The sequence below is a fragment of the Ornithorhynchus anatinus genome, chromosome X2 (genome assembly GCF_004115215.2).
Source record: "Ornithorhynchus anatinus isolate Pmale09 chromosome X2, mOrnAna1.pri.v4, whole genome shotgun sequence".
In the NCBI taxonomy this organism is placed as follows: domain Eukaryota; kingdom Metazoa; phylum Chordata; class Mammalia; order Monotremata; family Ornithorhynchidae; genus Ornithorhynchus; species Ornithorhynchus anatinus.
The window spans coordinates 10560171-10584974 of NC_041750.1; the positions used below are offsets into that span (position 1 = coordinate 10560171).

The 24804-nt window shown below is 57.8% G+C and overlaps 1 protein-coding gene across 7 annotated transcripts; it reads right to left on the reverse strand.

Moving 5' to 3' along the window:
* Positions 1-8279: 8279 nt before the first annotated feature.
* Positions 8280-17820, reverse strand: CREB3L3 (cAMP responsive element binding protein 3 like 3). 7 transcript variants are annotated; one of them, XM_029053332.2, is made up of 10 exons: positions 17633-17820; positions 16908-17036; positions 16541-16592; positions 13729-13812; positions 13185-13337; positions 12619-12725; positions 12219-12287; positions 12012-12096; positions 10219-10315; positions 8280-9464 (listed from the first exon to the last, which is right to left on the reverse strand). In XM_029053332.2, the coding sequence occupies exons 2-10, from the start codon at positions 16964-16966 to the stop codon at positions 9127-9129; spliced, it is 1044 nt and encodes a 347-aa protein (XP_028909165.1). In that variant the 5' UTR covers positions 16967-17036; positions 17633-17820; the 3' UTR covers positions 8280-9126. The 7 variants fall into 7 exon arrangements, with proteins under 7 accessions (XP_028909165.1, XP_028909164.1, XP_028909163.1 ...); XM_029053331.2 differs by having other exon boundaries at positions 13729-13838; XM_029053330.2 differs by having other exon boundaries at positions 13729-13841.
* Positions 17821-24804: the final 6984 nt, after the last annotated feature.

Consider the following 24804-nt stretch of genomic DNA (forward strand, 5'->3'; position numbering starts at 1 on the left):
GAAGGTTTCAGCTTCCGCCCCCTCCACCCCCACCCTCCCGCTCCCCAGCCGCTCCCGTCCCTCCTCTCCAGTACGGTCGTTGACTCGGAAGCGGGACGAAGGGCAAGCGGGACGAGAGAGGGAGAGACCCGAGGGCGCGGCCGTATCGATGTAGTGGTACGGCGAATGGGAGGTGCCTTCGGCCGAGCCCAGGACCTCGTTCCCGTTGACCGAAATGACGCCCCCTCCCCGTCCCTGCCCGAATCTGACTCACCTGTGCGAAACCAGCTGCCACCTGACGTCGGGCCAGTGGGAACTGAGGCCGGCGTGGGCCCTGGCACCAGCTCCGCCTACCACTTATCGACAGGCTCGGCTCCTTGCCCCCCGCCACCCCTCACCGCTCCCCAGACTCGATCTCTGGGGAGCTCGGTCTTCTGGGCCCTGACCTTTGAGTAATCGCATGCACCCTTTCCCGGTGAACAGATGGTAATCGGGGCCGGTAGCCGATGAGACGGGAGAGGGCATCACAAGACCTCCCCGTCTACTGCCGGGCCGATCTCAATCTCCAACCCGCTGCCTCCCTATCTCCCCAGCTGCCAGGGCCCGGAGGTCTGGTGGCGGGACCAGGTGGGGGCCGACAGCTCAGGGTGCAGAGATCGATCCCGTTCGGTCCAGCTGGTACATGCCCCGGGCCCCCGAGCGGGTAGGGGAGGCTTTAGGGCTGGGCGGCAGTGCGGGCGGCGGGTGGGGAAACGAGGGGGAAGATCCAGGCTGCGACCAAACCTCCGGCGGCTCGTCTGCTGTGCTTAAAGAGCGGCTCGGCTTTATCCCGACCTCCCAGGGTTTGCAGTTCTGGACTTGACCCTGCTGCGGTTGTTGGCTCTCCAAGGCATCCTTCGCCAGACCCTAGGAGGCGAGGGAAGGGGCGGGCGGCATTGGAGACTTGGATTAAGACGACGGGTTGTGGGTTTTATGTTTAGTGTTGTCTTTAATGGTATTAAGTGCTTACTGTGTGCCAGGGACCTTACCGAGCGCTGGGGTAGATGCGAGCTTATTAGGTTGGACACCGTCCACGATCCGCATAAGGCTCAGTGTAGACTGTGAGCCCGTCATCGGGCAGCGATTGTCTCTGCTGCCCAATTCTCCATTCCAAGCGCTTAGTACAGTGCTCTGCACATAGTAAGCGCTCAATAAATACAGAATGAATGAATCGCCATTTTACAGATGAGGGAACTGAGGCGCAGAGAAGTGAAGTAACTTACTCAAGGTCACAGAGCAGGCAGGTGACAGAGTCAGGATTAGAACTCAGGTCCTCCGATTCCAGAAGGCTATGCCGCTTCCAAAGGCTTGGGGCCTTTATTCAGCAACCATAGAAGCCTGGATCACCAGCTTCCATTCCCATTCCTAGACCCGGCCCGCTGGTTTTGGTTTTGGGGGTTTTTTTTAATGGTATTTAAATGCCTACTACGTAGCAGGCACCGTAGTGGGTGCCGGGGTAGATACGAGCCAATCAGGTTGGACGTAGTCCGTGATGTCCCACATGGGGCTCGGTCTTAATCACCGTTTTACAGATGAGGTGATCGAGGCACAGAGAAGCGAAGTAACTCACACGGCCGATGGACGAGCGGCAGTGCCGGGATTAGAAGCAGAGAAGCAGCGTGGCTCAGCGGAAAGCCCGGGCTTGGGAGTCCGAGGTCTTGGGTTCGAATCCCGGCTCGGCCACTTGGCAGCTGTGTGAGTGTGGGCTAGTCACTTCACTTCTCTGTGCCTCAGTGACCTCATCTGTAAAATGGGGATGGAGACGGTGAGCCCCTCGTGGGACAACTTGATTACCCCGTATCTACCCCAGCGCTTAGAATAGTGCTCTGCCCATAGTAAGTGCTTAACGAATACCAACATTACTATTATTATTAGAACCTGGGGCCTTCCGTCTCGCAGGCCTAGGTTCCATCCACCAGGCCGCACCGCTTCCCCGTTCCGTGCTTCCCGCCGCCAGCTCGAGCGCCGTGTCCTGCACACGCTCTTGTCCACGCTACTGGCCGGGGTCTCCCCACAGTATCCATTCATTGTATTGAGCGCTTACTGTGTGCAGAGCACTGCACTAAGCGCTTGGGACGGTACAGTGCAACAATAAACCGACACATTCCCTCTCCGCAGTCTAGATGGGGGAGACGGAGGATATAAATAAAGGACAGATATGTATGTAAGCGCTGTGGGGCCGGGGCACGAACAAAGGGAGAGGGAGAAAGGGGTCAGAGGGCGCAGAGATGGCCTGTTGGAGCAGATGTGCCCTCAGGAAGGCTTCGAAGGCGGGGGAGAGTAATTGGCGAATATGAGGAGGGAGGGCAGGACGGGGACCGGGGGTCGGCAGTTGTTGGGCCTCCCTCCGCGGCTTCATCCCACTGCTGGCTCTCAAGGAGCGTGTGTGAAGAGAATCCGATTACCTTCTGGTTCGGGCTGTAGGATTATGCCCCGAAGAGCAACTGACACGGCCTCTGAGACGATCTCTGCCTCTGCCCCGATGCCCAGCGGCAGGGCGGGTGAGTCAGGATGTCCAGATACCTGCCGGCTGCCCCTGTGGCCCCTCTGGCCGGAAGGACTTTCCCGGACTCTCAAGAAATCCCGGGCTCTGTCAATGATGTCGACATAAAGACTGTGGTATTTGGTCATCGCTTACTAGGTGCCAAGCACTGTTCTGAGCAGTGGGGTAAATTCCCAGTCCCTGACCCGCTGTGGGGCTCGCCGTCTGAGGGGAAGTAAAAAATAAGGTAGCGCATCCCCATTTTGCAGCTCAGGGAACTGAGGCGCAAAGCGACTCACCCAAGGTCACACGCGGCGGGCAAGTGAGAAGCAGCGTGGCTCAGTGGAGAGAGCCCGGGCTTGGGAGTCCGAGGTCATGGGTTCGAATTCTGGCTCCGCCGCTTGGCAGCTGTGTGGCTGTGGGCAAGTCACTTCACTTCTCTGGGCCTCAGAGACCTCATCTGGAAAATGGGGATGAAGATTGTGAGCCTCGCGTGGGACAACCCGATTACCCCGTATCTACCCCAGCGCTTAGAACAGTGCTCTGCGCATAGTAAGCGCTTAACGAATGCCGACGTGATTTATTATTATTAAGTGGTGGAGCCGGGATTCGAGCTTGTCCCTTTGATGATCTGATGGTGCTCTTTTTCGGAGGGAGGTTCAGATGCCACTGCGATCTGACTTTTCTGACCCGATTTCTCTTGCTCCGTGCCCTTTCTGATCGAGGCTCCCTTTGTCCCCGACGTCGCTGGGCGATAGGCGGGGTAGGGATCTTTTGCTCCATTTTCTAAATGGAGAATTGAGGCTCGGACAAGTGTTTCCCCCCTGGAGCGAGACTGGCATTACCACCCAAATGTCCCGCTTGGGAATCTACAGCCCAGCAAGCGTTTGGGCCACCCCCAACTGACTTTCCTTGGTGTTTCTCCCCCCCGAGATGGTAAATGCCCAGATGTAAACATCCTTTTCTTTCCTCCCTCTCTTTTGCACTCTTACACCCACACACCCGTAGCGACTGGGAAATTTGTCGATTATGTGATCAGTTTGATCCGTCGACGGTCCGACTGGACTGGGTGACGTCGAAGGGGGGAAAAAAAAAATCCATTTTAGCGAGTGAATTAACCAGATTGCCAGTTGGATCCCTGTGTCTGATCAATGGTTTTTCTTCATCGGTTTTCTCCGAGCAGCGTAGAGGCAGCTTAAGGACACCTTTAGAGAAATCCGTGCAGGGGATTTCCCCCTCCCTGGCAGGAAGATGGGGCGTTTTAGACGGTGGTCTTTTCTGCCCCTCCGGGCCACCTGCTCGTTCGGGGCCGCTGCTCTCCGGCGTCCTGAAGCTTTTCACGGCGTCGTTTCTCTTCCTAAATAGCTGCTGCCTTGGGCGACCCCCGACCCCCGGGTGGGGGGGCTTCGTAAGGAGACGTGACGTGGAGCGACCCAGCGGCCCCGACCTCGAGCGAGAAGCTCACGCAGCAGTAGAAGACGGGCTCGAAGCCTGCGATGCTAGCTAGGAACTGCTTTCGCTTGAATCTCCGACCGGGGAGGCGAGTAATGATGATAACCTTGGTATTTGGTAGGCGCTTACTATGTGCAGAGCGCCGCCCTAAGCGCTGGGGTAGATACAGGGCGATCAGGTTGTCCCCCCGCGTGAGGCTCACGGTGAATCCCCATTGTGCAGATGAGGGAACTGAGGCCCGGAGAAGCGGAGTGACTCGCCCACGGTCACACGGCTGGCAAGTGGCAGAGCCGGGATTCGAACCCGTGACCTCTGCCTCTTTCCACTGAGCCACGCTGCTTCTCTAGAATTCGAGTAGAGTTCGACGGAGACAGTCCAGCTGCGGGGGGCCAGCGGAGGAAGGAGCGGGGTGACCTTGTGGGAAGTGCAGGGGCGGGAGATCCCAGAGGGACACGCCAGCCCGGGGGGGGCGGGACTAGGGGGAAGCCACCGTGGACCCCGCTCCGAAGTGCGAGGAAGAAGATGCTGGCATTCGTGCCGAGGGCCGGGTGGTCGACACCCAACTTGCACATCGTTCCGCCCGGAAGGGCCACCCGAAACCCGGGGCAGAATGGGTTAAGGGGAAAAGCAGGGTCGAGGACCAGAGGGAATAATAACGTTGGCATTTGTTAAGCGCTTACTACATGCGGAGCACTGTTCTAAGCACTGGGGGAGAGACAGGGTCATGGGGTTGTCCCGCGTGAGGCTCGCAGTCTTAATCCCCATCTTCCAGATGAGGTCACTGAGGCCCAGAGAAGTGAAGTGACTCGCCCACGGTCACACAGCTGACAGGTGGCAGAGCCGGGATTCGACCCCGTGGCCTCTGACTCCCAAGCCCGGGCTCTTCCCGCTGAGCCACGCTGCTTCTCTTAATCCATCCCGGGCAGGCCGAGAGGGCAGGAGGTGATGCCCGAAGCTTCCGGGAAGCAGCGTGGCTCGGTGGAAGGGACGCGGGCTTGGGTGTCGGAGGTCATGGGTTCGAATCCCGGCTGCGCTACTTGTCAGCTGTGGGACCTTGGGCGAGTCACTTCCCTTCTCTGGGCCTCAGTGACTTCACCTGTAAAACGGGGATGAAGACTGAGAGCCCCGTGTGGGACAGCCTGATGACCTCGTAGGTCCCCAGCGCTTGGAACAGCGCTTGGCACGTAGTGAGCGCTTAACAAATACCAACGTTATTATTTTAGGCTTGGAGGTGCGGGCCGCGGACCGGGGCCAGCGGGTTTCTCCCTAGCCCCGGAACGCAGAGCAGGGCCCCAAAGGATTCTGGCCGCATCTGCGAAGAGGGCCGCAGCTGCCACGGGCTTGGCTTAGGGGGTGGCTGGGTCATAGCCGCACCCCAGACCCGTAACGATACTAAAGGCGGTATTTAAGCGGCCGGTATGTGCTAAGCATTGTACCAGGCGCGGCGGGGGTGAGGCGGCCCAAGCCAACCGGACGCGGTCCCCGGCCCGCGGCGGGCTCAGCCTTAAGAGGGAGGCAGGACGAGTAATTCCATCTCCACTCTGCAGATGAGGAAACGGGCTCGGAGTTAAGTGACTTGCCCAAGGTCTCACAGTGGGCGGGTGGGGGAAGCTGGGTCTTCTGACTGCCAGGCTCTCTCCACTAGGCCTTAATGCCGGGCAGGAGCCGCTCCACGTCTCCTCTTCCCTCCTCCTGAGCCACGGCAGAAACGGCTGCCGCAGGCTGCTCGCCAGCCGCTTCCCACTAGGTTTCTTCTTGGCTCTGCCTTGGCTTTCCCATTTGGGTCGGTTTCCCCTTTCCCGGCTGTGAGTGGCAATTCTAGGGCCTTGCGAATTTTCTCTCTTGAGAGCTCAGGGGTGCAGCGTGGCTCGGTGGAAAGAGCCCGGGCTTGGGAGTCCGAGGTCGTGGGTTCGGATCCCGGCTCCGCCACTCGTCAGCTGTGTGAGCGTGGGCAGGTCACTTCGCTTCTCTGGGCCTCAGTGACCTCATCGGGAAAATGGGGATGGAGACGGCGAGCCTCACGTGGGCCAACCCGATGACCCTGTATCTCCCCCAGCGCTTAGAACGGTGCTCTGCACATAGGAAGCGCTTAACAGATACCAACGTTATCATTATTGTTATTATCATGGGGCCAGAGGTGAGAGGGCTCACACTGCCCTCTAAATCTGGGGCCGGCTGGGGGCTCCTGGACCCGGGAGAGGGCATTAAAGGCGAAGCGGCGTGGCTTAGTGGAAAGGGCACAGTCTTGGGAATCGGAGGTCGTGGGTTCGAATCCCAGCTCCGCCACTGGCCGGCTGTGTGACTTTGGGCAAGGCACTTAACTTCTCTGGGCCTCAGTTCCCTCGTCTGTAAAAGGGGGGATAAAGACCGTGAGCCCCACGTGGGACAAATGAAATCCTTGTTTCTATCCCAGCGCTTAGAACGGTGCTTGGAGCACAGTAAGCGCTCAATAAGCGCCATCATTACTCTTATTATTTTTACGATCTAGGATTGGGCCCCAGGGGCAGGGTGCAAGTGAGGATGAAGAGAATCCTTACCCTAGTTAACTCACTCCTTACTCCTCCCACCAGGTGCCTGGGAGAGATCCAGGGCTGCAAAGCAGGAGTCCCAAGTCCAAGATCTTCCAGCCTGGAAGACTCACCGGGCTCTGATTTGGCTGCTGAGCTCCCCACCCGTTTCCCTAATAATGGTATTTGCTAAGTGCTTACGACGCGCCAAGCCCCGCTTCTAAGCACAGGGGGAGATGCAAGATCAGCAGATTGGACACAGTCCCGGTCCTGCACTGGGGCTCAAGAAGCATCTTATCCCCATTTCTGAGGGAAAGTAGAAGTAGCGTGGCTCAGTGGAAGAGAGCCTGGGCTTCGGAGTCAGAGGTCATGAGTCCGACTCCCGGCTCTGCCACTTGTCAGCTGTGTGACGGTGGGCAAGTCACTTCACTTCTCTGTGCCTCAGCGACCTCATCTGTAAAATGGGGATTAACCATGAGCCTCACGTGGGACAACCTGATTACCCTGTATCTCCCCCAGCGCTTAGAACAGTGCTCTGCACATAGTGAGCACTTAACAAATACCAACATCATCGTTATTATTATTATTTCTACCGATGAGGGCCCCGGGGCCTCGAGAAGTGAAGTGATTTGCCCAAGGTCACGCAGCAGGCAAGTGGCGGAGCCGGGCTTGGAAGCCGGCTCTCCGGACTCCCGGGTTCTTTCCGCTAGGCCCTGCCGCTTCCACTCTCCGCTGGGCTTCCGGGGGAAGGTGGTAGTCTTGCCACCTTCACGTCCAGAGAGAGGATGGAAAGGGAGCAGGCCGACCGGGGTCAGCGAACTTCACTGCCAGATCCCTTTCCCCGAGGCCGGTAGCCCCTCGGAGCTGCTGCTTGCCGAGGAGGCCCAGATGGTCCAGTTTCCGATTCTGCCCGGGCGGGACCGGGGTCGGAGTGAGGGAGCGGGACCCCGAGTCATTTTCTGCTAAAATAAGTCGGCCCCCAGATCCCTGGAAGAAGGGGCAGGGTCTTACCCGGGGCCAACGGGAGGAGGAGAAAGGAGGTCCAGAGCCCAACCTGGGTCTTGAGTGAGAGGCTCAGGAAACTGCAAACAGCAGGTCAGTTGGTCAATCGTTTATTGAGCGCTTATTGCATGCAGAGCGCTGAGTGCTAGGGAGAGTACAATATAACGATAAACGGTCAGATTCCCTGCTCACCGGGAGCTAACAGTCTCAGGGGCAGATGGTCATTAAGATAAATAGATCACAGATATGTACATAAGTGCTGTGGGGCTGGGAGGAGGGATAAATAAAGGGAGCGACTCGGGGCCACGCAGAAGGGAGTTGAAAAGAAAGAGGGGGCTTCATCAGGGAAGGCCTCTTGGAGGAGATGTACCTTCGATAAGGCTTCGAAGAGGGGGAGAGCCATCGGCGGGTATGGCGGGCGGGGGGGGGGGGGGGGTGTCCCAGGCTAGAGGCAGGAGGTGGGTGAGCGGTCCCCCGCGAGATGGAGGAAGGTTAGCATTAGAGGAGCGAAGTGGGCGGGCTGCGTTGTAATAAAGTATTAAGTTGAGGTGGGAGGGAGCAAAGTTACTGAGTGCTTTAAAGCCAATGGCGAGGGGTTTTCTGTCTGATGAGGAGGTGGATGGGCAACCGCTGGAGTTTCTTCGGGAGTGGGGAAACATGGCCCGAACGTTTCTGTAGAAAAATCATCCGGCCAGCAGGGCCAAGTATGGACCGGAGTGGGGAAGAGACAGGAGGCTGGGAGGTCAGCAAGGAGGCTGATACAGGGATCGAGGCGGGTCATAGTAATGATGTTTATTGAGCGCCTACTAAGAGCAAGACACTGCACTAAGCACTTGGAAAAGTACAACAGAAGCCCGAGACGTGTCCCCTGCCCGCAAGGAGCTTCCACTCTACTCCCTGGAGAATGGGGGTGGCTAGGTATGTTTTTGGTCAGGTTTGGCAGGAGCGGGTATGTGAGCGTGACCGCATCCACGCTCGTGGATGCGTTGCTAAGTCAGTTGCGGGAGGGAGGGGGTTCATTCATTCATTCGATCGTGTTTATTGAGAGCTTACCGTGTGCAGAGCACTGTACTAGGCGCTCGGGAGGTACAATTGGGGGGTCGCCACGGATTGGCACATCTGCCCGTCCTACGTGTGAGGTGACGTTTGCCTCTGCGTCTAGATAAATGTTGGATGTTGAGGTGTTTGAATGTCTATGGGCCTCCCACCCCAGTCCCCGTTTCCTTCTCTTTCCCCTCCCAGGCTAGAATTCTGCAGGGGCTCCGTTCGCTGCCTGCCTGAGGGACCCCGCAGGGGGACCCGGCCCTTAGCCTAGAACCATCCGGCCCCCTTTCCAGCCCCCAGCGCTTAGACAAGACCCTCAGTTTGAGGGCTGGTTGCCCTTTCTCCTTCCCCTTGCCTCCCCTGTGGGCTGAGAGGGAGTTCTCAGGCTGGTACAAGAAACCGCTCCTCTTTCCCCCCCAAGCCCCCCGGGGGTTAGCAGCCCTGTTCTGGGGGTTGTGGTGTACGTGTGAGCCTTGGTTTTTTTTCCGCCCCCCGGCACCCAACTCTCCCTCTGTCACCCTCCCTAGCTCCCGAGGGAGGGAATCTTGTCCGGCCTCATCTGAGGGGGAAGAAGCACTGCGAGGGGGCTGGAGAGTGGTGGTGGGGGGGGGAGGGGGGAGATCAGAGTTCCTCCCCCAGCTCCAGCACCATTGGGCTGGGGGTGTTTGGGTCAGACCAGAGCAGCAGCCCCTGGTTCGGCCCCGAACTCTCCCCTGGTTTGACTCCTTCCAGATTGGGCTGGGCCTGGGGAGGGAGGGAGGGCGTCCCGTTGCCGGGGTGAGATTCCTGCTCCTGGGAACTGCCCAGGAACTTGCTCAGCAGACTGGAGCTGTGCTCCTCCTGGGAGTATTCCCTCCACCGTGGTGTGTCGCCTTCCCTGGGGCCCGGCTCCTCCCCGTCCTTGACGAGGGCCTGGAAGACCCGCGAGGCAGCATCCGCGTGCAGGGACCTGGAGAAGACTGAGGCGGAGGGAGAGAGATCCATTAGGGGAGAGTTTCGAGAGGATACTAGATCCTCTCTTTGGCTCTTTGGCTCTTGCTTTTATCCAGCACCCCCCCGCCCCCCCCCCCAGCCTCCTTGGGGCAGAAGAATGAGGGATAAGTAGTGAAGAAGGATAATCAAGCGGGTATTGATCGAACGCTTCACTAATAATGAATACTTGTGGTCTTTGTTAAGAGCTTACTCTGTGCTGAGCGCTATACTAAGTGCTGGGGTAGATACAAGATCATCGGGTCCCACTTGGGGCTCACAAACTGAGGGAGGGAGAAGAGCGGATGAGTTGGCGAGAGCGTTGGATTACCTTTGGCCTATCTGGGCCTGGCGATTTGAGAAACTAGCTCACACTTCTCTTGGGGGTTGCCGTTCGGGCAGCTGCGGAGCTCTGCTTTTGCCCAGCCCTAACCTAACCTAACCTAGCCTGCTTTAAAGCCATTCAGGGCATCGCTGATCCCCAGAAGCCCTACCTACAAAAATGCCACCCGGTGACCCAGCATGTGGGGAGTCTGCCTGATGGGCAGCGGCCCCTAGCTCAACCCACTGGCATAATCTTGGGGTTGCCCGGGGCCGGAAGAATTTCCTTGAGGGAGCCGCATCTTCACCCTAGTCAGAACTAGCCCTTCACAGCCTCGGCGCTAGGTCTAGAGGAAGACTGGGGTAAGGGGAGGGGTGCTTGGAGCCCCCTCGGCTGCTGGGGTGAGGGCGAACAGGACCTACCTCTGACTGGCACAAAGTCTCCTGGGGCTTCGGCTTTGTTCTGAGCAAAAGGGCTGATGGAGGGAAAGACGATAAGGGCAAATGACAGCAGCAGGACCTGGAGCCCGGAAGGACAAAAGTCTGAATAACTGAGTCGCCCCAGTTCCAAGCCTCTCCCCGAGCGCCCCGGCACTTTTACAGAGCGGGATCGGTCCCAACTCTTCCCGACGGCTTCTGATTCCTGATCTCTGGCTGTCCCTGTAATCGGGAACCCTGGTTCCAGGGATTTACCCGCCCCGCCCCCCCCGGCCCCGGATCCAAGTCTGATTTATTTTTTTAAATGGTACTCGTTAAGCGCTGCGTGCCACGTTCTACACTGACTGCTGGGGGAGAGATATGTCGTCAGGGTCTGGCCCTGAGCTCTCCAGAAAGAGGTTGTCCTTCACGGGGGAAGCAGCCCACTTGTGACTTTTAACATATTTGGGGATCGAGACCGTGAGTCCCACGTGGGACGGGGACTGTGTCCGATCCAATTTGCTTGTGTCCACCCCGCCACTTGGTACGGTGCCCGGCACATAGTAAGCGCTTAACACAATTATTATTGTTACCAACTTCCATTAGGGTAATGAGTTTTGGGGTGGGGTGGGGGCGGGGGTTGAGCTCTCATCTGCCTAGCCAGCTGGGTTCAAGTCTTCCCTCATCACCTTCCAGCCACTTTACTGCATCAGCCTCTATGGGGTTGGGGGGGGGGGGTGTCTCTGCCCCTAGCCTCTCTCCTCTTCATACTACAACTCCACCTAAATACCCCTCCTCGGCCCACTCACGGCTTCTTCTATAAGATGGGAAACTCCCGGCAACCCATTTCAAGGCTCTCTATCCACCCTTCACCTACGGTCTCCCCTCTCCCCTTCTACAAAGACTTCTGAAAGTGCCACTGGGTTACTTACTGATCCATTGGCTTACGGCTTCTACTTCTAGCTACTCTCTATTAACTGTGGTACATTCCGTGACTCCATGTCTACTATCTCTCCTGCGGAATTATAAGATCCTTGAAGGCAGAAGCTGCATTTTTGATTTTTTGTTTAAATATTGTTTCCCTAAGCACCCAGCGCCCGTGTTCTGTGTACGCACTGCCTGCTGGAGGTGTCCCGTGTCGTACGTTACAGCACGATATTATTATTATTATTGTCATTTATGGCTTGCAAGGACCTCCTATGTGTCAAGCACTGTTCTAAGCGCTGGGGTAGATACAAGTTAATTAGGTTGGTCACAGTCCCTGGCCCCCATGGGGCTTACTGTCTAAACGGAAGGGAAAGCAGGCATCGAATCCCCACGTTACAGTTGGGGAACCCCAGGCACGGGGAAGTGAAGTGAGTTGCCCTAGGTCACACAGCAATCAACTGGCGGAGCTGGGACAAGAACCCAGGTCCTCTGGCTCCCCGGCCCGTTCTCCTTCCACTAGGCCATTCTCCTTCCACTAGGCCACAGGGCTTCTCACGCGTGGGCTCGGTTCGGCGTACCGTCACCAGTAGGCACCCGGTGTAGGACTGTGCACACAGAAGGGGGCTGGTTCAGAGTCGGCGACACTGACACCGGCTGTCGTGGGGTGGGGATAGGATCCGAAATCAGAGCCTCACTACTATTCCCACACCTACGTTCTCTCAATCCTACAGAGGGATCTCCGACAGGGGAGACTTTTTTCCCGACGCTTCCTCAGAGGAGCAGGAGAGGCAGGAGAGGAGAGTGTGAGAGAGAGAGAGAGAGAGAGTGTGTGTGTGGAGGCGGGGGGGCCTGATCGGGAAACGGAAACGTACCGCCACACAGGTGCCTGTCTGAGCTGCTTTGCTGGTGGACTGTACCACGAGGGCTTGGAGTTTCCGCAGCTGCTCCAGGAGGGATCTGGGAGGATGAATAAAGAAGCCCCGGGGAAAACTGGTGTGCTCCCCTTCCTCAGCGGCCCTGGAGCTGGGTTGGGCTCCTCTGCTCTCCCACTCCCTATACACCGGTGGACTCCAACTTACAGATTCTGTTTCTCCAGGTGTAGGACTTTCCTCTGCAGCTCCTGGTTCTGGGCTGTGCAGGCTGACATCCTGCAGGGGAAAGAGAGGAAGGACCGAGGCGGAGGGGTGAAACTCCAATCCCCAAAAAGGGCTCTCCGCGGGGACCCGCGGAGCCTCTCCTTCCCTAATCCGCTCTCCCACCCTGTAAAGGACCGGTGCCCCAGAGTTCGGGACCCTGATTGATCAAGGGACAGGACGTGGCACCCGGGAGACCACGGCCCTGTCTTTCGTGAGAAGCCTCGAGAGAATTGGCATTGGCAGCGGCGGGCGAAGGGGAAAGCTGCCAATGTTCCCATCCCTTCTTCGGGGGTTCGGGGGAAGAATGTGGAAGGGGGTAAGGACGCGGGGGTAGAGGCGGTACCGAGTCTCCAGCCCATCGATGTACTCCTTCTTCTTCTTCCGGCTCTCTTGGGCCGATTGTTTGTTCCGAATTTTCCGGCGGATTTTCTTCAACACCCGCTCTTCAAACTGCCAGACGGAAAGGGGAAGGGTCAAGGGAACGGAGGGGGTGAGGGGAGGCAGGGTCTGAGAGGTGACCTCCTGACAGTTTAGAAAGGACCTCCCCAAATTCCTGGTGGGGGGCGGAGGGGGGGAGTGAGGAAGTCGGTGGGAACGGACGCTTCTCCCGCCTTCGGTTCCTGGAGGATAGAGCCCCGCTGATCCCGACCGGGCCGTAGGGAAAAAAAACCCATACCTTCCCCCGTTCTGGACCTCCTTAGCCAGGGCGAGGAAGCCGTGACGTCCGGCCAGCTTGGTGGCGGAGCCGCTTCTGGGTATGCCCAATGCAGCGTCCTTCTACGGAAATCCCCGTGGGATTTTCCAACCGCCTCCAAGCAACCACCACGCAGGCGTGAACGACGCCCCCCGAAGGAGAGATGGGACCCAGAAGTTTGGAAGGCCACCTCAGTTCGCGGACAGGCTTCCTACCTTAGTGAGGGGCAGCTGAGCGGGCAGGGTGACACCCTCCTTTACCAGGAGCTTTTTCTCATCCTCGGTCAGCACCAGTTCCTGGCAGTGCCCGGAGCCTGGTCTTAACAGGAAGGGGGGTACCTGCTGCTGGTGCTGCTGGTGCTGCTGGTGCTGCGAGAACAAAGACCCCCTCAGGTTCCTGGGGAGGGGCTGGGAGTCCAAGGGTTGGGGGGGAAGGGAAAATACTGGGGCTAAATGTTACTTCTCACCCAAACTCTTTCTCAAGATGCTCCTGACAGGGTGAGGTGGGGGGGGGGAGGGGGGAGCCCCCGGAAAAACAAAAACGAAACAAAAACGGAATAGGGTGGGACTGTGAGGCTACTGTTCGTTGGGCGTGGTGGATGTTTGGATGGCTCAAGAGACGGACTGACATGGTGGTGGGAACCAAAGGACCGGTTCTGGGGGCGGGGGGAGCAGAGATTGGAGGCTGCAGCTCCAAAAGGAAGGGCGGGCCAGAGCCGCTGAATGAGCGTGTTGGCCTGGGGCAAGGGCAGGATCTCACCAGGTCACTGCTGCTGGATAGCAACAGGTCTTTGACTGTGAGGGTACAGGATGGGGATGAGCCAGACAGCTCCTGACTGTCCTCCTGGAAGACACCCGGGGTCCACATTTCTGCTGGAGGATACAGTCTCAGAGTCATTGCCTGTGATCCTAAAGGCTCCCTTCCCCGGGACTACCGCCCCTCGCCCATAACGAGGAAGAATAACGACGGTCTCCGTCGAGCGCTTCGGAAATCTCAGTTCGGGAGGTCGGGGGTGACTGGGGGATGCGGGGCCAAATCAGATACCTAAACCGCAAGCCGAAGAGTGCCCCGGTTTGACCCTCAGAGTCCCCCAGCCACGAGCCAGGTCTCGCGACGGCTCCGAGGGGGTATCGGGCCACAGATCGTGACGGCGGTGATGATATCTGTTAGGCGCTCTCTACGTGCCGAGCACTGTTCTAAGCACTGGGGCAGATATGAGGTGGTCGGGTTGACCCACGCGGGGCGCGCAGTCTTCGTCCCCAGTTTGCAGATGAGGTGACTGAGGCCCAGAGAAGGGAAGTGCCATCGCCCAAGGTCACACAGCAGACGAGCGGCCAGGGCCGGGATTAGGACCCCCGACCTTCCGACTCCCAGGCCCGTGCTCTAGCCACTGGGCCGTGCTGCTTCGATCGTAGGCCAGAGGCCAACTAGCCGGCTATTCACCGGTCCCAACCATCGGGAGGTCCTGCTGGGAACCGTAATCTCTGTGTTGCCCCGACCGCCGAGCACGTTCAAAGTTGGTCTATCACACGGGAGGGTCTGGGCCACCTCGCTCCGTTGGATCTCGATCCGACCCGTTGGCCGCCCAGCCAGAACTGGGGCAACGCCGGGCAAACTGGGGGCCTACTGCCACCTCCTGGTGGCTCTGGACTTCCCCAGCAGACCCTGCCATTGGGAGGCCACAACCCCCTGGACCTGCCCTTCCGGGACCGGGAAATTCGGACATTCCAACCGCTCGTCCCGGAATGTCTCCATTTCGCCTTCCGGCCCCTCGACCTTCTCCTTCTCCCTTGGATCTCCTTGATTTCCGGATCCCTTTAGGGTCTGTCCAACTCCCCATTACCCGGCGTGATCACCCTCGTCTCCCTGGACGGAGGAGTGGAACGGGCAGAGGCGCAGAGGAAGCCAGGTCGGGCCCTGGGAATTGGATGCCGGCGTGCCCGTCCCGCCTCGAATCATTACGAAAACGATGCTTTCTGTTTCCGCGTTGGGGGCCGGGCCGAGCCGCCCGGATTAGAGAGCCCATGGAGGCGTGGGTTAATTAATTGATTAATGTTGGTATTTGTTAAGCGCTTACTATGTGCAGAGCGCTGTTCTAAGCGCTGGGATAGACACAGGGGAATGGCCGGGGGGGGGGGGCCGGGCCGCCCCTCGCCGGTGTGCGTGCCAAGGGGCGGACTTAGCCTCGAGGCGGTGCCAACCTCCGGCCGAGATTGTATTTGGAGTCTGAACTACAACAGCTAACCGTTCACCGACAGCGCACGCTGTCGACTCCGGCAGCGAGCTGGCACAGCTCTGGCCCGGGCATGGGGAGAGGGGCGGGGGGGGTGCAGGTCGGGAGTGGGAAGGGGGGAGAAGCCAGCCCGCGCTTCCGCTGCCCCTACCCTTTGGCGGCCCTGCCCGGGGGGCCGGTGGGGACGCCCTCGGTCCGAGCGGGCCCCAGGGTGAGCCGGAGTCTTGCCGCCCCTGCGGCTTGAAATGCCCAGCTTCGTCCCCCGCCCCCCTCTCCTTATCAGAACAGCCAGGCACCTTGGCCCCCACCCCGCCTTCCGGTCCCAGTCGGTTTCTGCTCTCGCCCCCGGAAACCAACGGCCTTGGCACCCACCAGGAGCCCCTAGCATTTCCGTCCGGATCCCCGGACTCGGTTCGCTTCCCCTCCCCGTCGTGACCTCTCGTGTCCGTCTTCCCGGCTAGAGCCTGAGTTCCTTGCGGGCACGGATCGAATCTACCGACTCTATCGTGTCGTCCAGTGCCCTGCGCTCAGAGAGCCCTAAGTAAATACTGTCGACTGATCAGTCGATTGATTGCAAGGCGAGGCAACAACGCCGGCCGCCGGCGGAACCTCTAGGATTTCCAACGCCCACCTCTCCCCTAAGAGTAATAATTATGGCATTTGTTAAGCGCTTACTACGTGCCAGGCACCGTACTAAGCGCTGATTCGTTAAGCGCTTGCCGTGTGCCAGGCACCACTCTAAGCGCCGGGGCGGACACGAGCAAATCGGGTTGAACATGGTCCCTGTCCCACGTGGGGCCCACAAGCCTCAATCCCCATTTTCCAGAGGAGGTAACTGAGGCCCAGAGAGGCGAAGTGATTTGCCCGAGGTCACGCAGCAGACAAGGGGCGGAGCCGGGATTAGAACCTCTGACTCCGAGACCCGCACTCCGTCCGCTACGCCACGCCGCTTCTCTGACCTTCTCCTCCCTGCCCCACCCCCCCCCCCCAAAACATCCGGGACCTTGGGACCCTACTCCTGTGGAAGGACAGCCCTGCCCGGTCCCAGGTATCAGACACCCTTTCCCCCTAAGTTTCATCCCTGGTACTTACCCAGGTCGATTGACACGGATGTTTCCAGCACCTCAGCTCTGGGCCCCTGGGGCCCAGTAGCGGTGGGGGGACTGTGGCAATAGGATGGGTAAGGGGGTTTGCTGGGCCCTCCCTCACGGTAGCTGCCAGGGCTGGCCATGAGTAGGGAGTGCTGGGGGCTGTCTTGCTGGTCAGAGGATGGGTCCTCAGAGATACCGCTGTCGCTAGCGGCCGGGGACCAAAGAGGAGAGCTGGGCATTGAGTCACCTGAGCCCAGGATGGAGTTGAAGAAGTCGTTGGATTCTGGACCTGGCAGGAGCTGTAAGGGGAGGGAGGAGGAAAAAAAAAAAAAGGAGAGATAGAGAGAGAGGCCTTGGAAAGGGGAGGGCCGGAAAGGCATGCTTGGCCCCTGATTTCAGGGCCAGGATGGAGGGCTAGGAAACTGAGCGGAAGGGGAAGGTGTCTCTCGCCCCCCCAGAGCCGCGGAGGGGGCCGCTGATGGTTTCGGGGGTCGGGGGGTAGGTCTCCCACACTTGGGAATCCCCGGGGGCCCTGGGACTCTGATCCAAGTCTCTCTCTCTCTCTCGGTCAAGCGGGGAGGGGAGCGAGCAGGTGGTGTGAGGAGGGAACTCACACTGTCTTCGAGATGGGTCCAGTCGGAGCCCTCCAGGTCGACATGGCGCAAAATTCCATCGTGTCGGTCGAAGAGAAGATCCAGGAGCTCCAGACTCTCCGTAGGGCCTGGGGGGCAGGTGGACGCCATCTGGGAGAGTGACGGGGAATGAGGCTCCCTGAGCTACGCCAGCCTCATCCCCTGGGGACACCGGCAACCCCTCCACCTCCACCAACACTTCCTCCCTCCCTCCCTCCCTCTCCATCGCCAGCGTGGGATTTCGGCCCCTTCCCCGTTCGACTGCCTCTTCCCTAACTCATTCGAAACCACCCGGTCCCTTGGGAGGGCCTCTCCCGCCGAGCCGCTGACGTCCGCCTACCCCTAAGGCTCACCAGCATCTCACCATGTCCAACGCTCCCACACCCAGACACCTCGGAGGGTACAAGGGAGCTTCCCAGAGGACCCTGAACCCCTTTCGGGAGATTCCCGGGGAGCAGGGGATCTGAGAACAAGGTGACCGGGGAATTGGGGCGGGAGGAGAACCGCGGAGGGAAGATGCGGTTCCTTTCGACGAACATTCCAACCCTCCCCAAGACTCGTCGAGCTCCCCGGTCACATCCCTTCCGCGGTCGCCGAGCCCACCTCCCCAAAACGGGCCACAGCCTGTTCTCTCCGGGGACCTTCGGCATCTCAGCCCGGACTCACTTAAAGAAGCCCCCCCGACCCCCAGCCCCTATCGCGCTCACCTCTCCGGATGCTGTATCCCGTCCGTGGGGTTGGAGACGCTGAATCGGAGCTGTATCTTCTCCTCGAGGCCTGGGCTGGTGTTCCTCCCGTAACCTCTCACTCCTCACCCTCAACCCGCTCCACTCTGTGGCAGCGCTTCGAGGCCAGCGGGGGCTGAAATACCGTAGGTGATCCCGACTCCCTCCCCTTCGAGCTGATTGGTAGGGATGGGAAAAAGTGGGATGAGTGGCAGGGGCGGGGACCAGTCGGCCTACCTGGGCTCCCGCCCAGACGGGGGTTGGGCGGGGGAGCCATTATCTAGATGTTTTGTGCTTTCCAGCCCTCAGTGGGCAAAGGCCAAAGTCTATGGCGGTTCCGCTCCGCCACGACCTTTCCCCCACTTAGCAGGAATGTTTCCATTCGTGACCCGGCCCCGTGGGTTTCCCTATCGCCCGGGGACTTGGCTCCGGCCGAGCCCCCCGGGCTCAAGCTCCGAGCTGCTGCTCTTGGCCACGCTGTCCATTTCCACCCTGCTGCCCCGCGGATCTCACCGGGAGGACGGACGAGGGCCCATGGGACGGGGGGCCGTATTTCTTAGCCCTCCCCCACCCCTCGAGAGCCTCCGGCGGTGGCCCGTCCACCTCCGCGTTGGCCGGAAATTCCTTCCCGCCGGCTCGGAAGCACTCCATCACCTCGCCTACCTCGCCGCCGACCCCTCGCCCACGTCCTCCCTCTTTGTATCCGACGGACCATCCCTCTCCCCGCCTTCAAAGCCTTTAATAAAATCACGTCTCCTCCGAGAGGCCTCTTCGGCCTACCTACGCGCTTGGACCTGTCCCCTTTTAGCACTCCCTATTCATCCCACCCTCAGCCCCGCGGCACTCACGTACATATCCGTGACTTCTGTTAATGTCCATCTCCTCTTCTGGACCGAAAGCTCCCTGTGGGCAGGGAACATGTCTCCCGACCGTTGTTTCCTACTCTACCAAGCAGCTAGTACGGTACTCTACGCACAGTAAGCCCCCGTCGGTAAAAACAGTTGATGGATTGATTGACTGATCCCACCCGGCTCTCCCCCACCTCTCATTTCAATCAATCAATCGATCGGTCGTATATACTGAGTGCTTACGGTCCACGGAGCACCGTATTACGCGCTTGGGAGAGTGTAAGGTAACGGTTGGTAGACGTGCTCCCCGCCGCCGCCGGGCTTACGGTCTAGAGGGGGAGACAGGCATTAACATAAAGAAATAAATTACAGGGATGTACCTAAGTGCTGTGGAGCTGAGGGAGGGGTGAATAAAGGGAGCAAAAGCCAGGGCAAGCCTGGGCAGCCTCGGGACGGCTTCTGCCTCCCCTGTGACCTGGCCCTGATTTCCAGCTCCGGGTTCCGCCCGCCCCCGGCTAAATCGAGGTCCCTGAGGTCCAGCCTGATGAGACCCCTAGACCACGTTTTGGTGAGAAGCAAAGAGCGAGCCTCCCCGGGGATACTCCACTGGGATTATGCCAGAGGTACGATTCCAAACCCTGCCCTGATGTTAGTCTCCCCTCTCGGCAGTTGATTGTCCTGTCTGCCTCCCCAACTAGACCGTAAGCTCCTTGACAGCAGGGAGCACATCTGCCTACTCCGTTGTACGCCCTAGTGCTTCGCACACGGAAAGCGCTCCATAAATACCACCGGTTGGTACTGGGTTGCTATTGATTGATCTTGTGCTCTCCCAACCACTCGGTACAGTGCTCTGCACAGAGGAAGCACTCAGTAAAGATTGATTATTTGTGACCCAACTCAGAATTACTGTCGGGTCCTGATGTCATCTTCTACGGGATGGGACGTAGAACCGTTATCGGGGTGGCCTTTCCCCCCTATTGTCTTGTCCCCTTTCCCCCCAGCAGTAAGGAAGGGGGTGGGATGATGTTAGGCTGACACAGTCTTCCCTTCAGGAGGGTCGATTCCCCAGATCTACCCATATTTTTCATTATCATCGTCCTCAACGGGCGTAGATGATACGAAGTATCTGCCTGTGTTGGGTGAGTTAAAGGAAAGCTTTAACCCCTTTACGGGAAGTGGCGTGACAGCCAGAGGACCTGGGCTCTAACCCCACCTCCGCCACCGTCTGCTGCGTCGCCTTGGGCAAGTCACTTCACTTTAGAGAAGCAGCGTGGCTCAGTGGAAAGAGCCCGGGCTTGGGAGTCAGAGGTCATGGGTTCGTATCCCAGCTCTGCCACTCGTCAGCTGTGTGACTGTGGGCAAGTCACTTCACTTCTCTGGGCCTCAGTGACCTCATCTGTAAAATGGGGATTAAGACCGTGAGCCCCACGTGGGACAACCTGATTCCCCTGCGTCTACCCCAGCACTTAGAACAGTGCTCTGCACATAGTAAGCGCTTAACAAATACCAACATTTATTTTCTATTTTTATTCTCTGCGCCCTGGTTCCCGCATCTGCAAAATAGGCATTCAATACCTGTTCTCCCTCCCACTTAGAATGTGGGCCCCTTGTGGAACCGGATTGTCTTACGCCTAACCCAGCGCTTAGTACAGTGGGCGGCATGCAGTAAGCGCTCAACCAGTACCGAAATTATTATTATTATTAGTGTTGATTAGCATTATTGGAGCAGCAATGGGGCCTAGTGAAAAGAACATGGGTCTGGGAGTCAATACACCCGGGTCTGCCACTTGGCTGCCGTGTGACCTTGGGCAAATTACCTAACTTTCCTATGCCTCAGTTCTCTCATCTGCTAAATGGGGATTTAATACCTGTTCTCCCTCTTATTTAGACTGTAAGCCCCATGCTGGGCTTGATAATGATGTTGGTATTTGTTAAGCGCTTACTATGTGCAGAGCGCTGTTCTAAGTGCTGGGGGAGATACAGGGTGATCAGGCTGTCCCACGTGAGGCTCACGGTCTTCATCCCCATTTTACAGATGAGGTCACTGAGGCACAGAGAAGTTAAGTGACTTGCCCACCGTCACACAGCTGCCGAGTGGCAGAGCCGGGATTCGAACCCATGACCTCTGACTCCCAAGCCCGGGCTCTTTCCACTGAGCCACGCTCGATGATCTTGGACCTACCCCAGGACTCAGTACAGTGCTTGGCCCCCGTGAGTGCTTTTTCAATACCACTGTTATTATTTTTAAGTCTTCCAAGAAGGCTCTTCTCATTAACCCTATCTGTCTCCAGTCTCCCCAGTCCTTCAAGTCATCCAGCCCAGATACGTGTTGATAGGATTTGGTTGTTTGTACCTGCAATTTATTTATCATCTCCATAATTCATTTATTTATATTCACGCCTGTATTCCCCCACCTAGAGCGTAAACTCACTGTGGGCAGAGAACGTGTCTACCAACTCCATTATTCCGCACCCTCCCCAGTGCTTAGTCCGGTGCTCTGCACATGGTGAGTGCTCAGTAAACTTGACTGAGCCCCGGGGGAGGTGGAGCCCCACCAATCTTCGACTTGACTGTAAGCTCGTTGTGGGCGGGGAACGGCGTCTGCCAACTCCGTGCTCTCCCGAGCGCTCGTTACAGCTCCCTGCACACAGTAGGCACTCAATAAATACCACCGATCGACGGCTTGACAACCTCAGTTCCTCATTCCTTCTCCCAGAGCGCCCGTGCGGATCCTCTACGCGGATTCCGGCGCCAATTATAGAACCCTAACTGGTAACGCATTGCCAAAGTCCCAATCTAAAAATGGCAGTGGAAGCACCATGGAGGGCTTTCACTCACACATGCCCTTGAGTAAGAGTGAGTAAGAGTCCTTGTGACTGGGGTGTGGTGGGGGAGGAGGACTTGGGAGAGAGGGCTCTTATCTGCTCATTATGCAATGCCAACTGATTAAGAATTAATTGACCTCAGCACATCTGGGATCTGGACGCTAACAAGCAATCTGATGCCCAGGTAATCAATGTTCACTGAGTCCTACCCGTCCAAGCACGGGGATGCACCCAGCGTGATTCACCTGGCCCGCCAGAGACCGTGGCTAGATCCAGAGTTAGGGGTCTGGGCTGAAGGAACTTGAACCTGCTAAAGTGTGAGATTCCAGGCCCCCCGGAAACCACCGGAGGAGAAGAATGGAAGGGGACTCCTCTGGAACAGTTCTTCTCACTCTTCGTGTTTTTTCCAGAGAACCGGGACCTGTGGAAACGTTTGCGTCCTCCGCCCTCTCCTTCTCAGCTGATTTCCCTCCCCTACATTTTCTTTTCCACGGAGAGGTGGGAGGGGGGGAAAGCCGGTAGGTTCCCGAGGCCGTGGGCGAGTCACTTTACTCCTCTGGGTCTCGGTTGCCTCCTGAGTAAAATGGGCGACGAGACTGTGAGCCCCAAGGGGAACACGGACCGTGTCCAGCTTGATTAGCCCGTATTTACCCCAGATAGAATAACAATAACAGTGACAACGATGGTATTCGTCAAGCGCTTACTTATGTGCCAAGCACTGTTCTAAGCGCCGGGGTAGATACGAGGTGATGAGGTCGTCCCCCGTGGGGCTCACCGTCTCAATCCCCATTTTCCAGATGAGGTAACTGGGGCCCGGAGAAGTGACTTGCCCGAGGTCACACAGCGGACAAGCGGCGGAGGCGGGATTAGAACCCATGACCCCTGACTCCCCAGCCCGGGCTCTTGCCACTAGGCCACGCTGCTTCTCAGATATGTGCTTGGAAGCAGTGGTAGGAATATTACCAGTAGTAATAACAATATTTACGGAACACACCCACTGGGTTCAACACACTGTACCAAGGACTTGGGAAAGTGCAACAACAATATTCAGAGTAATAATAATCATCGTTCCAGCATCCGTTAAGCCCTTCCTACGTGCTGATGGGCTCCCGGTCTAAGTACAGAGCATCTTTCCGACCTGCAAGTAGTTCGTGTTCTAACCCAAGAGGTAGACGTCAAAAAATTTCCAAATAGAATAATCGGGATAAACAGGGGACTGTACATTCGATTAGACATTTACACAGAGGTGCTGGAAAGGGGGGCGTAAGTACACTCCTAAGGGCTAGAGGTGGCCATGCGGTGGATTCGACTTGAAGTATTGGAAATTGATCGGGGAAGGCTTGTGGGAGGGGATGGGATTTCAGGAGGGAATGTCACGCCGGCTCGTTGCAGGCAGGGAATCTGCCCGTTATACTGTCCTCTCCCAAGTGCTTAGGCCGGCGCTCCGCACACAGTAAGAGCTCAATAAATACGCCCGACCGACGGGCTGACGTCGGCGGTGTCGATCAGTTGATTGCATTCACCGAGTGCTTACTGTGGGCTGAGCGCCCAAGCGCTTACGGTGAGAGCACGGGGCAACAGAGTTGGCAGACACATTCCCTCCCCGCGATGACGGCAGGGGAGAAAGGACTCCAAGCCCGTACGTACGTCGGGGAGAGTCGATGGAGAGCCTTGGACCCGATCGCGAGGAGCTCTTGCCGGCGGCGGAGGACTATGGGAAGCCGATGGAGGTTTTTGAGGAGAGGAGAGGCGTGGGACCTTCAGGAAGGTGAATCGTGCCGCCCGTTTGGAGCGGAGATGGGCGAGGGGAGAGGCAGGAAAACCTTGGACTAGGGCTTGGGCAGTTTGGGCGGACAGGAGGGGACGGCCGCGGGCCACGCCGTGTAGGGAGGACCGACGGCCTTTAGCAGCGAATTGAATACGAGGGTTGAAAGACAGGGAGGAGCCAAAGATGACATCAAGGCTGCTGGCTTCTGGGACGGGAAAAGAAGGGAAGCGGTGTGGCCCAGTGGATGATGGAGCACGGGCCTGGGGGGCAGAGGACCTGGCTTCTAATCCCGGCTCTGCCGCTCTCCTGTCGCGCGACCCTGGGCAAGTCGATCAGTTAACCGATCGGTGGTATTTACCGAGCGTTTACTATGCGCAGAGCACTGGTGCCGAGGGCTTGGGAGGGCGTAACGCAACAGAATTAGCGGACGCGTTCCCTGCCGGTGACGGGTTTACGGTTACCTCGTCTGTGAAATGGGGATTAAGGCCGTGAGCCCCATGTGGAACGTGGACCGGGTCCAGCCCGATAGGCTGGCATCTACCCTAGCGCTTAGGACGGTGCCCGGCACGTAGTAAGCACCTTTAACAAATACCATGAAAAAAGGAGGGGGGCGAATTTTTGTCACGAGAACAATTACAATCTCTAATTACAATCTGTAACGTGGTCATTCTACACAGGATTCTAGACTGTTGTGGGCAGGGAACGCGTCTGCTAGTTGTGTTGAGCCTACTCTCCCAGGTGCTCAGGTCAGTGCTCTGCACATAGCCAGCGCTCAATAAATAGCACCGACTGATGATTTGATTGGCTCTCGTGCTAAGTACGGGCCTTGTTGGCAATGACAAGCTTCACACCGTAAGACCCTCAGCTGAGACTCGAGGGAGTTTCACTGGAAGCTGCACGGCCCAGTGGACAGAGCACGGGCAGCGTGGCTTAGTGGAAAGAGCCTGGGCTTGGGAGTCAGAGGTCATGGGTTCTAATCCCGGCTCCGCCACTTGTCTGCTGTGCGACCTTGGGCAGGTCACTTAACTTCTCTGTGCCTCAGTTACCTCCTCTGCAAAAATGGGGATTAAAAAAATCTGATTAGCCTGTATCTCCCCCAGCACTTAGAACAGTGCTCTGCACATAGTAAGCGCTTAACAAATACCATAATTATTAATAACGTCATGGGTCCCGGCTCCACCGCTCGTCTGCCGGGTGACCTTGGGCGAGTCACTTCGCTTCTCCGGGCCTCAGTTGCCTCATCTGTAAAATGGAGGTCGAGACGACGAGCCCCACATGGGACAAGGGCCATGGCTAACCCGATTTGCCGCGTCCCCCCGGGGCTTAGTCCAGGACCCGCCGCGTAGGAAGCGCTTAACAAGTGCCCTTGTCATTATTAGTTCTAGAAGAAAAATTTAAGCTTTTATGGCATTCAAATTATGACCTTCGCTTTTCCTTACCATAGAATCTGTCATCCTAAATAGGATCATATCTTGTTGAATAGACATGGCCCCCATGTTCCCTTGGCTGGCACAGAGAGATATTCGCTGTGACCCTCCCGCTGTATCCCAAATCTCAATTAGCCAACGCTACTGAGTTCCACTAAGCCACGGAGAAGCGGCGTGGCCTAGTGGAAGGACCCGGGTTCTAATCCCGGCTCCGCCACTTGTCTGTTGCTGACCTCAGCCAGTCACCTCACTTCTCTGAGCCTCAGTTTCCTCATCTGTAAAATGG